This window comes from Phlebotomus papatasi, chromosome 1 (genome assembly GCF_024763615.1).
Source record: "Phlebotomus papatasi isolate M1 chromosome 1, Ppap_2.1, whole genome shotgun sequence".
Taxonomy (NCBI): Eukaryota; Metazoa; Arthropoda; class Insecta; order Diptera; family Psychodidae; genus Phlebotomus; species Phlebotomus papatasi.
The window spans coordinates 99677224-99693499 of NC_077222.1; the positions used below are offsets into that span (position 1 = coordinate 99677224).

The window sequence follows — 16276 nt, forward strand, 5'->3', positions numbered from 1 at the left end:
GGTGAAAGAGTTGCAAAGTGTCGTAAAATCTGTATTATGTATAAAAGTTTGCTGGCACTTTTGGTCTTCCCATAACTCAATGTTTCGGCAGCTGTAATGCAATTAATGAATTTTCTTGTTTACCTTCTTCTGCAGCCTCCAAAGGAGCGACAGGCGTCGAGACGCGAGGACGAAGAAATTCCCTCGAAAGACTCTCATTTGGACGAGAAGGATAATTTTTTCTGATTGAATTATCCGTTTCCCAGAAACGAATTTTTCCGGGGCTGGAGAGAAAAAAAAGAGCACCATCGTGTGGAGCAAGAGTGTACATAGATTAGAGTGAGTGTATAGTACGATTTTTTTTTTTAAATACAAGTACAACGGTTTATATGCCAAAAGTGCATACGGCGTCGTTGTGTCGCTCACAAATCGATGTCAACGGAACAAGTGCGAATGAATAGAGTGGATGTTGCTGATGATGGTAGCGACGCGATGAAGAAGTCCACAAGCACCAGCAGCGGGAGCAGAGCAGCAACAGTGGAGGCGACAGTGCTGTATGCTAGTTGTTGGCAATTGGGGCAAAGGAGATGAGCATATAAGTGCAGTTGGTGCTTTTTTTTTCTATTATTATTATTTTGAGCAGCCCACCCCGCGCGCACTCTAAGGGTATAAATGTGCATTCCACCTAGTGGTTGCAATAGAGACAGCTACTGGTGCACCAACCCCCATTCGTACTTGGTTGTCTCCTGTACCTAGGGCTCTAACTGTCCCTTGCACCCACGGCACTCAGCACATACAGCCACAACGTGAAAATGTTTGGTGATTCCCATTTGTTGAGTTAGGAGTTTTTTGTTTGCTCCTCCGTTCGTTTCTTTTTTACACCCTTCCCGCAACACCCCCAAAACCCCCTTGCATTCCCTACCCTCCCCTAACGGCTCCCATGAACCCTGAGCTCTACGGAAAAGCAGCAGCAAAAAAAAAACAATTTTTGTGTGTGCAAGAAAAACTGAGGCAACTCTGGGATAGGGAAAAAAAAGATGACTTTCTTCTCCGGTTTTCGTGTTACGAGAAATATTTTTCAGTGATTTTTCCATAGCGCAGGAACACAATTTTTTTTCCCATATAACTTTCGGGGGGTGAAAAACTTGTTTTAGTGGAGAGGACTCTCTAAAAAGAACTTGCGATTCTGTGTTGCACTCTGTTTTCTTCGGTGGCGGAAAGAGAGACATTTTTTTTTGTGCCCCGCTGGAAAAATAGCCCCAACGAAGGGGTTTTGAAGAAGAAAAAGCACAGTAATCGATAGAGGGTGTTAGTGGTGCTACGAACTAGACCAATTCCTCACGCAAAAAAAAGAAAGAAGTGCAACAAAGACCTGCATCACGTGTTTGACGTTCGCTAATGAACAAGTGTCTATCAAGTGGAGGATTATGCCTCATTAGCCTCTTCAAATTTTAGATAAATCGAAAAGTTGATAGGAGAAAAATTGTGGAACTCTAGTGAAGAAAAAAATTGTGTGGAAAAAATAGAAAATTGAGAAAAGAAAAATATTCGTTAAGTTGGAACTATCGTGAAGTGCGATAAATAATTTCTACGATCATATCAGATGCACATAAAGTCGTCGCAAATGTTCGTGCCATTACTTGTTGCGTCACACTGTGCTGTGACGTCAGAGGGAAACGCATTTTTCATTTCACCATTGCCACTATTTGGACATTCTTTCGTAGATACCACAGCTACCGCTAAAAGTAACATAGACACTCAATCAATAAGTGAAGTTAACGAAAAAGCTATTGGTAGCCAACAAAAATGGCGGATTGTTCTTATGCACGTTGTGTTCAAGAGAGAAGATTTATAAAGCGTGAACTGCAGAAATGGACTAAAAGCATGGTTTATATTGTAGGTAAGTTCAACACAAAAACTAAATAAAATAAAACACTCAATTTCTTACTCAAGCACTTAATTGTGCATCCCATCTACCCTGACCTACCAACGTAGATGCCGCTACAGCCAAAATTCCCTGCTACTATCTGTTGCAACTCCTCAAATTGAAATTAATGCAATTATTCCACTGTCACGAAACATTACACCATCCCTCACGTACGGTATGTACCAAAGTCCTTTTCATCTTGGTACTCTTCGTCTCACTCGGATTCAGCCACCCGGAGTACCAAGTATTATATAGAGACCTGTTGCCAAAATGTTCCTGTGTTCATTGTGTACACAACCCTATGTACAACCATATACCCCCATCAACATCATACAGACTGAAGTCGAAAATGTTGAGAAAATTCAAGTCCTCACCCCAAAATGTCTGGGCAATGTCTGTCCAAAGTATGAGAGTGGCAGAAGAATTATTTTATCCGAAGCTGAGATGTATATGTATACTCCCCAGGCATTCACTAAATACTACAAGTTCCTTTTTTTCACCCATAACGGCTATAGTCATTTGTGATTCTACTCCCAACAATATACACGTATAACCTACAACCCTTAGTATCAAAAAAAAATGCAATCTCCTGGATTTTGAAGCAGGATAGCACAAAAATTTTCAACTCATCCCTCAAGAGGGAGGAAGTTGTGGTGGAGTCTCTGGCAATATTACCTCAATTGAACCAGAAAATGTGATAAAAGCAGATAACTTCTATGTATTTTCCCCTTTCAATGTCTCTTTATCATCTCATCATCTCTCTTCCTCTTCCCGCAAAAATTCCAACTTATCCATCCATCGCTCATGGGTGACTGCACCGGCACAACTCACCTTTCCTCCTTCTTTTTTGGAGAAGACCAAAATATAAATTTTGCAAATAGTCATAAATCACTTTAAAATAATGAGAAAGAAAACCACAATTGATCACCATAAATCATAAAAGTTCCTCCAAGACACATCATTAGGGGAAAGAACTTCATCATAGTAGAATATACTTTGAATGACACTGTTTTAATTCAGGTGAATGATAGTTCATTATGTCCTATACATTATGCATAGTATCGATAGTAAGTATTAATAATGATTTTAGGGCCAGTGGGGCAGATTTATCAAATCACAAATTTTTTCAAAACATCAAATCTCAAATTTTTTCAAAAATATTCACATAGGGGAAAGGCTCATAATTCCGGACAAGATCAATGTTCTAACACGAAATCCGAAAAAGTTAAAATAACATTCCGGAAATGTTTATTTTACCCTGCGGTATTGATCCGAAATCGGTGTAAATATTACCCTTTTTAGGTGTATTAGGGGTTAAAGTTACCCTTTTTCATGTTAATTTCACCCTTAAAAAGGTGTAAAATTAACATTAGAAAATGTTGATATATTTTAACACCTAAAACGTGTTAAAGTTATGAGGAAAAAAAGTTAATCGCACCCCCATTTCTTCTCAGAGCAAGAAACATAGGACAACTACACTGAGAAAAAAAGAGGATACGGTTAACATTTTTTCCTTAGAAATTTAACACTTTTTAGGTGTAAAAATAAATCAACATTTTTTAATGTTAATTTTACACCTTATTAAGGGTAAAATTAACATGAAAAAGGGTACCTTTAACCCCTAATATACCTATAATATTTACACCGATTTCGGATCAATACTGCAGGGTAAAATTAACATTTTAGGAATGTTATTTTAAATTTTTCGGATTTCTCTCAGTGTTAGAACATTGATCTTGTCCGGAATTATGAGCCTTTCCGCTATGTGAATACTTTTGAAAAAATTTGAGATTTGATTTTTTGAAAAAATTTCTTTCAAATTTTCAATTGGACAGAATCTTTCAACAGTTATTCAAAGGCATGAACCTTTGAAGGAAGAGTATTTTCCCCTATAATTTTTAAAATTTTGATGATTTGAAAATTTAAAAATTGACAAGTAGAAGCGTAAAAGAAATAAGAAAGTCTTGATGGTGTACTATGAATATCTTATTGGTTTCAAGTTGGAGGATTACCACAATTTTCCATTAATTTTGAATTCTAACTTAAAATTTTTCCAAAAAAAACTTGAGTGATAAGAAATTAGAGAAGTTAAGCTAGGGTGAGATGGGATAATTTGGAATCATATCTAATTTGAAACTTTGAGATTTCCTAGCAGTTGATGGCAAAAGGGAAAAGAGAACGAAGAATTAGGGTAAAGGCTCATAATTTTGGACAGTGTGCTTATAAGCATCAATGTTCCAAGTTTGAGGTGCGATATTTTTAATACTAATTGAATTTTTTTGCTACTCTCTTTTCAAAAGGGTTGTTTGGAAAGTTGGCAATCTTTTTATTGTCTTTGTTTTTACTAAAATTAGTCTCAATACGTTTAAAAACGAACTTATATGTTGAGGTGAATTTGACTCAAATTTTGGATACTTTGCTTATAATTTTAGATAGCTAATCCGCCTCAATAGGATGGCCATTGTATTCCATTTCTCGAACCTATCTTACCAAGTCCTCTTCCTTTTCATGTAAGGTGGCCGTTGAATGTCATAAGAAACCCGGAAACTTTCCGTATCATTCAATAAAGTGAGTTGACTTCGGTACTCCATGTACGTGCGGATTCGCGCATTTGCTGGTCGTTCCAGGTGCCCTTCAAGGGTTTTCTCACTACATCTCGTTGGTAGAGTTAATAATCCTTTATTTCACCGGCAATTTATACAACCCAGTCATCACAAAAGCTAAAACTTCACGAAATTTCGTGAAAAAAACACCTGTCCAAAATAAGGAGTATCACCTCACTGGTAAATCTCTTAGAAAATTGCCCATTTTTCTAACTCTCACTTCAGAAAGGGAATTCTGTAACAGTATGACAATGTCATATGACAAATTCTCGTGGTAAAATTCGGGACCAGGAGCACATTAAAACAAAGTTAGCATCTAATGGCCATCGCAAGGAGCTTCATAAAGATTTTGGTAACTGATTTAAGTCGGATTTATAATTGGTTCTTCTGAATTTACTACATAAAATTTTTAAATTTGTCATATGCCATTGTCGTAGTGTTACAGAATTCCCCTTCAAGTCAAATGTACAAATCACCATTAATGTGAATCAACACAATATTCAATGAATATTTAATAATATCGCTCAAAAAAAGCGAGGAAAAATTGTTAGTACTTCACCGCAGCTAAATAAAACTGAAGTAAAAACGAAGTTGTGTTATATTTTTCGTAAGCAATTGCTAACACTGAAATTTCAACAAAGCAATTTTAACTCAAGTCTTATTTAAAATTTGAGGAATTTAGTGTTAAAATCTTCTAAAAAGAACAAATATTTACATAAAATTCATTAGGGGAGGTGGGGCTACTTTGAGCTGTGGGGATAAATTTTTATATGAATTTTTCGCCTATTTCTAAATCAAGCTGGTCCTTACAATTATTTTATATAGATCCACAATTGTTTTATCTATTTATGTTAAAACCCAGTTTCCTTTACAAATATGCGAAAAAATCGTATAATAATGTAGCCCCACAGCTCCAAGTAGCCCCACTTCCCCCTATTCATCAAATATTGGTACAAAAATCCATAATTTTAATCAATTTATTCTTAGTGTCCAAATTTAGGAACTGTCCAAAATTATGAGCTCCTCCCCTATTTGAGATAATTTATTATCATCCAGAAATTGTGCTGTACATTTTCTCTTACCCATCATATATCTTAAAAAGACTATACTCATTTCACCTGAAATGTTCATATGCAAAAATGAATTTAAATTCACATAAAAATTTGTTATCTACAAAATACATCAAAGTGTTACAATTTAACTGGCCTCACTACTTTTTACAGTTTTGCTGGACTCTCAATCAAGTATCTACTGCACTAACTCTGGGTTTGAGCAGTAAAATTAGCAATTTTATGAATTCAAAAATAATTAAGATTTACCCTCAGATACAAATCATAAAGAAAAAGTTTAAGGATCCAGCAATAACCCTCTTGAAGTCCTTTTAATAGCTGGAAAAAATGTTATAGGCCATTACCATTTGATATTTGTCAGTGGTGTAATTTATTTTTTGAAAAATATTACTCCTATTTCAAATAATTGAAACGAAAATGAAAATATTGAATTTCATACCCACGTAGGGGAAATGTATCAAATTTCGGCCAGCTTGTAATTCCGGCCACCTCTTTTGTTCCTTAAATTTCCATAAATTTTTAGTTTTTGCATATCCTAGAGATGATGCGAAAAAGACTTTACAAGAATTACGGAAGGGCAAGGAACTACAAAAATTAAGGTGGCCGAAATATTACCCAAATCTATGTCTATATTTTTGTTCATTTTAAAATGTATTCAGAATGATTATAGAGAGAACAAAAACGATGAACTATCTACAAGATTCCAAGCAACACTCCTTATAAAAAGTAACAAAAAAGTTCAATTTGTGTTACAAATATTACATTTCAAAATTAAAACTTTGGTGCTTGCATGCAACTATGCCGAAATTTGGTACACTTACATTATGTAGTAAATAAAATAAGGAAGGATGGAGCCGATGGAGTACTATAATTTTCTCGATCTTTTCTACGTCTTTTTGAGGGATGGACTGAAGATAAAGCTTTCGTGTTATTGAAATAGTAGTATAGTCCTCCATCTAGTAAAATCATTATCTTCATAAAAGCCCAAGACTTACCGTTGTTTCACATATAGGATCGAGGAGTAACTCATTTCAGGGAACTCGAGCCAATCTGGCTGAGGAACCCATACATTTTTTTCAGGAAACCCGGGGAACCCATACATTTTTTGGGAACCCGAGCCAATCTGATTGATTATGAAACCTCTTGTATAGAATTAATATTAAGATTAATATTTTCAAAACTACGAGAATGGCAAACACGATAGCAAGTATTTTGTCTTGCCTCTATGCTGATCCTTGAAAATACTTAATCCGTAAAATTAGTGATGATTTATCCTAAACTATCATACACTGGGGACTTAGGGTCGTCGATTTGCGGTCCCTTGTATAAATTTTCTGTACTTTATCCTCTACTCGAAAGTTCTAAATAGGTACCCAAAGGATCAAGTGAGAGAGCTCTGTAATGCAAGTAGTTAGGATTCGAATCCCCTTTAAGTTACCAGGAATTTTTCTGGCGTTAAAGTTGTTCGAAGTGCATAATTGGAAGCGTAGTTCCCGTAAGTCGTAAGTCTATTTCGGCCCTAATACTTATAGCTTAAATTTTCGAATTGATCTTTCAAATTTCCAGGAAAACGTAACATTCCAGTAGGGGAATTTTTTAACAGTATGACAATGTCATATGACAAATGTTCGTGGTAAATTCGAAATTAAAACCATATTAAAGCCCACTGAGCTTCGAATGAAGCTCTTAGTAACAGATATGAATTTAATTTTCGATCAGTTCATCCGCATTTACCAAATAAAAAATTATGAACTTGTCATATGACATTGTCATACTGTTACAGAATTTACTTACAGGATTCATGATTTCAGCGATTTTAGAACAAATGCTATAGGGGCTGAGTTATTGAGAAATCAAAATATTGGAGTGTTCCAAAATGGTGGATGGGGGTAAGAGGGTAAGGGGATGGGTCTGACATCACCACTTTCTAGCCACCTGTTGACATTTAACCTGTGCCGAAAACCACTTGTCAAGATCTCTTTCCGTTTTCTCTCTAGAAGCGTTTGTACTCCGGACGGGACGTACCCGAAAACCCCGAAAACCGATTTTTAGCACAAATGATATTCATGATCTATGAATGTCAAAACGTCTATATCCAAAATTTAGGCCCGATCCGACGAGGTAGGATTTCACTTCGAACCACAAAAGCTGATATTGTAAAGTACCTCAACTAAAAAATTATTTTCACAAAAATGTTCGTGCGCAACCCATAAATTTTACTTCCTAAGCAAAAAGCTTCCCAATAAAACTAAATCCTGCAGCTAAGCAGGATGATGATTGCAGAAGATGTGCCATGTTTTTAGTGCAGCGAAGTGTTGCAAGGATAAGAAGTACAACATTGGCTATAATGATAGACGTTGAGTAGAGTGGAATAGAGCAGATATACCACTAAAAGCAACTACGAGCGTTCTATATAGCGCTCAAAGGCGATAGGCTGGGGAGGTGATCGAACTCTTTTGAACCGATCCGATATCCCCTTTTCGATATAACGCCAAATACAGTAAAGTCTCCTCCTCGATGCGCTGCCCAAAGTTTGAGGTTACCCTCCCGGTTCACCACTCCCTTGGCCATCGGTATCGCCCAAGAGGCACTTGCAACCATAAAGAGAGGGATGCGTGCGTTTGTAGTGCTCTCTCTCTCGCCTCCTCAGGGCGACGACTGCGACGACGACGTTGGTGTACCCCAATGGGGTAGGGCTGTGGGTGGGCAGGCTATTTTCGCAGTAGGGATTATTTCATTTTCGGAAAGGGGACAGACGCGTTTTTTCTACGTCTGCCACTTCTGCAGTATGCGGAAAAATCATTAGCAGAGATGCTTTTTCGTCACATCATCTTCTTCGGCGGGGTGAAGTTCTTTTCACCAATTTAAGGCGCCGATGCACATCCCAACCACCCCCAATCTTTCTCTACCTCAACCTCCTCAGCCTTGGAAACTTCTTGCAAAATGACAATGTACAGTGGAAAATTTTGTAAGACGTTGGTTTTGTTCAAAAGTATCCCTCAAGGATCCTAGGAATCTTCCCCTAATGGGTTATGTACAATTACGGCGCACAATGAAATTTATTTTTGTAAATTTTGAAAGAAATTGCTTTTGGAAAAACTCATTTTTATTGACTTGGTTATAATGGTTTAACAAAAAAAATTAACGTTACACACTACTGGAGTAGAAATACCTTGTACTCAAAGTGATATTAATATCTCACGTATTCCTTATTTTAACTTGGTTCATTTGGTTACATTTTGTTTGTTGGGATCTTTTCTTATTTAAATTGCTCCTATTCCAAAACATGATAAGTGTACTTAACATAGTTTCCCCATTGATATATGTGTTATTCCTGACACTCTATTCTATAAAGTTATAAGTGTTTTACTCATCAGATGTTTAGGTAATGAAGTAATTTATAATGCTCGAATGCAATATATAATATTGCGCATTTGATATTACAGGGACACAACTTACTTTCAAGGAGTATAAGTTTATTTTTTCTTTATTAAATTCTTTACTTTTTAAGAATGAGTAAGTCAGAAACTTAATAAAATCACTAAAATCTTCACTGTTGTAGCCAAAAACAATATTGAAACATGATAACATTTGTGGAAAGACTTTCGGTCCACTGAAACTGTGTCAGTCAATCAAATGGTGAACATTATAGCAGAAGTTGTGATCCAAGTTCAAATGCAGTGTGACAATTTCCGCCTGTACGTGATTTTCCCAGTCATGTTAGATACCTGATGAAGAGGAAATCCATCCTCGAATCCATCTCCTATTATAACCACAAAAGATCCAGGTTGGAAACGCGGTAGGAAGTTTTAAGTAGTATATTCGTCAGACCAAAGTCGGAATCCGATTTCTCATACTGGTGATTTTGATTTTTGGCAGCGATTTTTACCCCTTACTGTTCGTATTCTAACACATAAGGATAGCCTTCACCGATCTGATCTACTATATCCACTATATCCGATCGGTAAAGAATTAAAAACCTCCTTAAGTGGTACAATTAAAAAAAAGCTTACTAACAGCAGGGGCAAAGGCAACCGCAACTATACAATATTAATCTGGAAATATGTGATTTTCTCTCAAATCAGTTGCCGCACTGAGGACTATAGAACACTATGAGAACTAAACACTAATACGTAAAACTTTGTGACTTGTTTATTCCGGAAAGTTGCCAGATGTGGATTTGAAGGCAGGCATTATTAAAATTCGAACCAACAAGAGTTACTTTCCGATCCAAAAGGTATCTACATGGAGAAAAGTACTTTCTCTTCGAACGTTTATACCTTCGAATAATGTGAATTTCTTTTGTTTTTAATAAGAGATTTACACTAAATTATCACGGAATTATCAAAAATATTGATGATCAGCCATTTAATAAAAATGTATAAGTCTCTCAGGAAAACTAAAAGAAAATTAATATTATTGAAGGCATGAACGTTCGAAGGGAGAGTACTTTCCCCTAAATGTTATTTCCAATTAACCTTCAAAACTCACAGTAAATGATTCATTCGTAAAATAAATTCAACTACGAATAATCACACGAATCATATACAATATTAAAATTATAGTTTGGAATTGGCTCAGGATTTTTTGTCTCAGTATCTAGGAATTTAGGGATAGATTTCCTATTTTTAGAGGAATGAAATTTTTGATTTGAAATAAAATTTAAAAAAATAATATTCGAAAATTGGAACATGACTTTAGTTTGATTTTTTGTCCTTTTGTTGGAGAATTTGAAATCAAAAGCTAACGCATTACTGATTTCAACCCATTTCCTAATTACTGCTCAAACTCAAAGAGAGAGCAGTCATATAATCGACTTTTTTGTGACACGGCTAGAGGCAAAATGGTAAATGATATCGACTTTTGACCTTTGACTCCAATACCATGATTTTCTTGTATATATCAAAAACAGCTCCTACGATTTCTCTCATTTTCGTATATGTTTTAGAGGTAGTCTATGCGAATATTTCGTCCTTGGACATCTACATTCGAAAACCATTTCGATACAGAATTTTCGAAAATCAAAGTTTAACCACTTTGGAGGGCCTATTTTTCAACCGATTTGCTTAAATTTAGATTTTTTGAAAGATCTTGAAATTTCCAACCCGACTGCATCGGATTTAATCGGTCATGAGTCACTATAGTACCCTAATTGATGAATCTTTCTCAAAAAATGTTCAAAAATATTTTTTTATTTGTTTGAAAGCTTGTGACACAGCTAGAGGCTAAACGATAAGAGATATCAACTTCCTTATTTCTTATAAGGAAGTTGATCAATCAATTTAATCGGTAGTAAAGCGATATGTATCTAAAAAGCATGCGAAAAATAATACACAGATAGTTCTTTTTTGTGAGTTTTTTCAACAACTCTTTTGTGATATGAACAACTTTTTCATATGCCATTAGACTAAATTTTTTCGAAGTCGACTAACTACTTTCGTTTATTTCTTTACTGGCTTTTCTGAAAACAATATATAAGACGCCCCGTCTGACTAAGTTTAGCGTTAATTAAAGCCTAAATTATTCCGTATCTTTCCTACCTTACTTTTAATAAACTTCCATTGAAAATACCCCTTAGAAAATATACGTGAATGACACTGTTTTGCATTCGTAGCGGTGAGCATTGGAACTCCGAAAATTATATTGCCGACCGTATTGCTCAGTTGTCACTGACAAGATGAAATATTTTCCAATTACCGAATTATTTGTTTTTAAAACTTATACAAAGATTCTCAGAGATTTTAGTATTTTATCAAAAACAATAAATATGCGTCGGTGCGTTTCGATAGAGATAAGTGTACTGATAACAATAAACAAATTGCAAATGAAATCAGGGGTTTGCAGAATCTTTGTTTTTTTTCATTTTGTTTTTCACACTTTTGTTTTTCCCGGTTTGTCTTTGGAATCTTTGTCTTCGGTAGTTTTTGTTTTTTGGAAACTTTGTCTTTGGAAAATTGTCTTTCATTTATTTTAAACGAGTATATTTTATTAAATGAAATAATGAAATCACATTGGTTTTTTTTAAGTTTTTAGTTTCGTCCTTCAGGGCAAAGGGAAGTTTTCTGTGTTTTGGGAAGTTATTAGTTTAGTCCTTTGGACCAAAGGGAAATTTTCTGAGAAAAGGGAACTTTTTGGAAAGTTATAAAATATACTTGTGCAAAATGTGTTACAGACAAAATTTACGAAAATTGTTCAAAATGTATGAAAGACGAGATTTCCAAAGACAAAGTTTCCAAAAGACAAAAATTACCGAAGACAAAGATTCCAAAGAAAAAACTGGGAAAAACAAAAGTGTAAAAGACAAAATAGAAAAAACGATGATTCCCGATCTCGAAATCAGTGCGTTTGACAGTTTCATTCGTCCGCCATTGATGTACGTAATAAAATCCAGCCATTAATTAGGGCTTACCATTCAGATATTACCAATAAGGCCTAAAATAGTGCCTAAAGCTGGGTGTTAATTAAAACCTTAACGTAGAGTCCTCTTTACCCTGCGTAAGACGGGGGTTTTATTATTTTAGCTTCAAGCAGTTTTCCTAAAACGTTATAATTCTTTTAATTCAAGCAGTATTAAGTGGAACTGTCGGTATATTTCGTGATTTTCTTTATGAAATATTTTGTAAAACGAGAATGTTGTTATCGAATGTCTTTCTTACTTTAATAATATACTCAGTAGACCTATTACTTTTTTAAACCATTAAGGTTTTATATTCATTTTCATTGACAAAGTTGAGTAGAACTTATGACCGCCTCGAAAAAACCTTTACAATGTCACAAAGTAATTTCGAAAAACATTTTGAAACAAATTTTTTGGTTTTCGGAATCATTTACTAAAAAAAAATTGCAAACGAGGCTATAAGGGCCATAAGTAAGGACAGGTTACAAGTAATGCCACCACCCTAAACGTTTTCTTGTTATGCTAAGTACATGCAGCCCCTTAAAAAAAAACATTGGCTTGAATACAATAGTTATGAGTACTTTACAGAAATTACAGAATTTTCAAGACTATCAACTTAGTATTGAATTTACCAAGACCGCAAGAAAAAAACCAAAAGAAAAACAAAATAAAGTTGCTAAAGAAGAAAATACAGATTTTTGTGCTCAATTTTCTCTTAAACTAATAAGTTAACTCAAAACTCTGAAGTATTTCTTAGTTATTGGGTATACATGGATACTTTTAAATTGTAATTCAGATTTCTGAGCATTCAATTTTTTTTTAAGTATTTCACAACAATAATTGCTGCACTTTGGAAATGATCCCGGCTGACATAGTGCAACGAACAACAAGTTGTGGAACCACTTACGAACCACTTACTTATGGCTAGCTGTAGAAGTTGTTGGCGATTTTGTCAAGATAATAAATTTTATTAATTATTTCTAAAAAAAAAATGCAAATAGGGGAAGGTGACCAACCTTTGAATGCGGCAGTCTTTGAATATTTCAATTTTTCTCTTATTTTTCAAAGCGGAAATCCTATTCTCTAAACTATAGTCAATACAACTACTCGTAACTCGTAACTTTGCTTTGAGAAGGAAAAGAAAAAAAAATGTTCAAAGGCTGTCGCATTCAAAGGCAGACCACTTTCCCCTAATATGAAATTTTTTATTAATCTATTTTCTCTATAAGGATAGATGTTTAATAATAATAATGCTGGCACAACATTCCATGAAGGAACAAGGCCTTCCTGTAAAGGGATTTCTAGACACACATTATTATTTTTTCGTGTACGGGATGAAGTTGTCAGTCCCATTTCCGTGGAATCAAGTGCAAAGTTCACTGGATGCATTCCGAACACCTTTAACGCCAGAAAAATTCCTGGTGACCTAAAGGGGATTCGAACCTGGGACACTTGCATCATAGACCGAGTGCTCTACCACTTGACCCATTTAGTGCCAAGGATAGGTGTTTACTTATCGCAAATGGTACCAATTAGGCAGGGGCCCATCAAGCCTAATAAAAAGTGAAGCTATTTTTCACTTCTCCTTGTAAAAATTTTGCATCTGTTGCACCGCAACTTAAACAAATTTGCTCGTAGTTCTTGTATAAATTTGGCGAACATTATGAAATATGTATTTTTAGATAGCGTTTAATGTACGATTTCGAAATATATCAGACTGATAAGTCAATTCTCTTTAGGAAAAAACTTGCCAATAGTCTTCAATGCCTCTCTATGCAAAACCGTATGGAAAAATTAAACGTCGAGAGGCTCCTGCAATAGGTGTTCCTTAGACCCTATCTTTAGCATTTTTGTGGAATTTTAGTGATATCACGTGCGGGAATAAGATATAAAAAGTTAATTGTTTCATTTTAAGCGGAATTTCGTGAAATACTATCAGTGTTGGTTTGTATACAATTGCATTCCTGTATTATCGTTAGAATTTCTACGAATTCTGTGGTTTTTCGCAAGGAAGGACCAAAAGTGAAAATTTGAAACACCTCCCCCAGTGCAAAAGGGTAACGATGATATTGGGGTTTCTGAGTAATTGGAAGAGATAGATATAGCAGGAGCAAACAGAAGCGCAACCAGTAGTCGGTTGCAACTTCATTTGGATGTGTTACAATTCGTTACTCTGTGTTTGGGGAAAGATATATCCATTGAAAAGTTTGTGGCTATGTGGAATTGTGCAGAAGTTTTGTACTGTGGAGGTTTCCCCGTTGTCCTGTGGGGATGGCGCCACCCTCATCCTACCATACCCTTGTACATACTGATTTTGATAATGCCGTTCACCATGATTTCCATGATGTTAATGATGATGTGGATGCTTACGACAAGTGCAGCGGCATGCTGTTGAATCACCGCTCTAACCATTGGGAGGGTGAATGAGAAAGATACAGGAGAGTGGATCAACAAGTAGTGAAATTGTTTAGCATCATGATAGTTTTCAGAGAATTGCACTGACTCTGTACACATGTAGATAATCGCACCCTACACCAGTTATACAAATAGCGCATTCGTCGATTTTCATTTCGCTGGAAATCACGATTGACACAATTGTTTTTGGTTGGAAGTTTCGCATTTCGGGGAACTTTCAACTGAACTAATCAACATTTGCTGCAGTTTTTTTTTCGCTGTGGCAGAATTGGTTGAGTTGAGCTGGTCAGTTTTTGGGAAAGAGAGAACAATATATAAAAAAAAAGTTGATTGTTTTGGAATATGGTCGATGGTTGGTGCAAAAACATCGCAAAAATTCCTTTCTTATCTCAAATCTATCGCCACCTTCCTTTGGGCGTTTGAATGGTGGAAGACATAATGTATTGGACGAAAAAAAAAGCAGCGACGAATGAGACGAAACGAAATATGAAATTTTTTCCTCTTGCGCGCACTTCTGGAATATTCTGCAGTGACTTGTGAATATTAAATTTATTTCCCCCATGATAGAAGAGGAGCGGGGTGGAGGGGGGGTTAGGTTCTCAAAAGAGTGTGGCTCTGAGAATGAAGAAAATCTTTCACACACTAGCGAAAAATGGTCACTCACACTTTCTATCCCCCTTTTTAGAACATCTCTCATCCATCGCGAAATGCAATACAGTGGCAGTACCAGCGCGAAAAAAAAAGCACGTCACCAGCAATTGCACATTTTCAGTACTCTCCGATGATGATCGACACAGCGACAACACCAACGACACCAAATGATGATGATGATAAGGAAAATCTCTCAACTATAGCTATCCTACTCTGTAATTACACACGGCGACGACGCGATGCATTGTCACTTTCCATTCACATACACTCACACATTGCGAATTTTCCCATTCCATCTTCAAAACGCATACATTGATAGGTGCAATCGATGCACTTCCACTTACTTCACTTGCAATTGCAGCTTGTGCAATTATGTGCGCAAACGTATACGATTGTCTCACTCTGTGCGAAGAAGGCCCCTCCGCGCTGATGTGGTTGGTACACTGGGAAAAAGATTCTATATGTCACAAATTCTCAAGTGGATGCAATTTTTCTTGCCATAAGTACTATCTGGAAAATTCGTCGCCCAAAAAGAAAAATGTCTTCAATTTGATATATCGACTTTTTTTTAGTGCTTCAAAAGCAAGTATCTCATGTGTTCCAGGAAGAAAATTCCAAATCCCTTGAGGATATGGTTCTTTTTTGTTGTCCTCCCTGTGGAGTAGCCCAAAAGTCCAATCCTGAATGGGTGTTTATCCCTTTTATGCAGGGTTATGGACTCTCGAGGCTACTCAACATTGTCCGTCCTGCTCTTATTGTGCGCGAGTATATGTGCAAAAGCTGGGTAGTCAAGAGTTGGGGAAAAAGATGCATTTTGGTATTGTGTATGGTGTTTGTAGCCACTACAGGCATATGTTGGGAAAAGTTGCCGATGTATTGTGAGCCCGATTGGTGGCTGTAGACGTAGTTATACACACTTTTATATGATTTTCGCTCCGAATTGAATGTCGATGCGATATATTTTCAGTCGCATAAACGCAACGCACCGATATGCAACGGGACGTTTTTCGGGACGCGCCCCGAATCAATCCGAGTGCGTCCGAACGTGTCCGAAGAGATTTTAACATACCGCCGGGCCATAGTTTTGCGTGATTTGAAATTTTGAAAACAACATATAGCAAAAAATAAGAAAAACAAATTTTGACCAACTGTTTTTGAGTTCTTTTCCGGCTAGTCCCAGAGGTGTTGACACATTGTACTACAGCTCATTCAATGGTAGCACTTATATTTTCTT

General features: G+C 36.0%; 1 protein-coding gene across 4 annotated transcripts in view; it reads left to right on the forward strand.

The window, feature by feature from the left end:
* Positions 1 to 16276, forward strand: part of LOC129810036 (mushroom body large-type Kenyon cell-specific protein 1) — a 143570-nt gene that overhangs the window by 48897 nt on the left and 78397 nt on the right. For 3 of the 4 annotated variants that reach the window (XM_055860267.1, XM_055860268.1, XM_055860269.1), the window contains exon 1: positions 7591 to 16257. Coding sequence is in view for 1 of the 4 variants with exons in the window: in XM_055860266.1 (XP_055716241.1) it covers positions 1786 to 1879 (94 nt within the window). In the remaining 3 variants the exon portion in view is untranslated. Of the gene's footprint in view, positions 1 to 135; positions 1880 to 7590; positions 16258 to 16276 lie in introns of those variants that run through there. The other variant, XM_055860266.1, reaches the window with a different exon arrangement.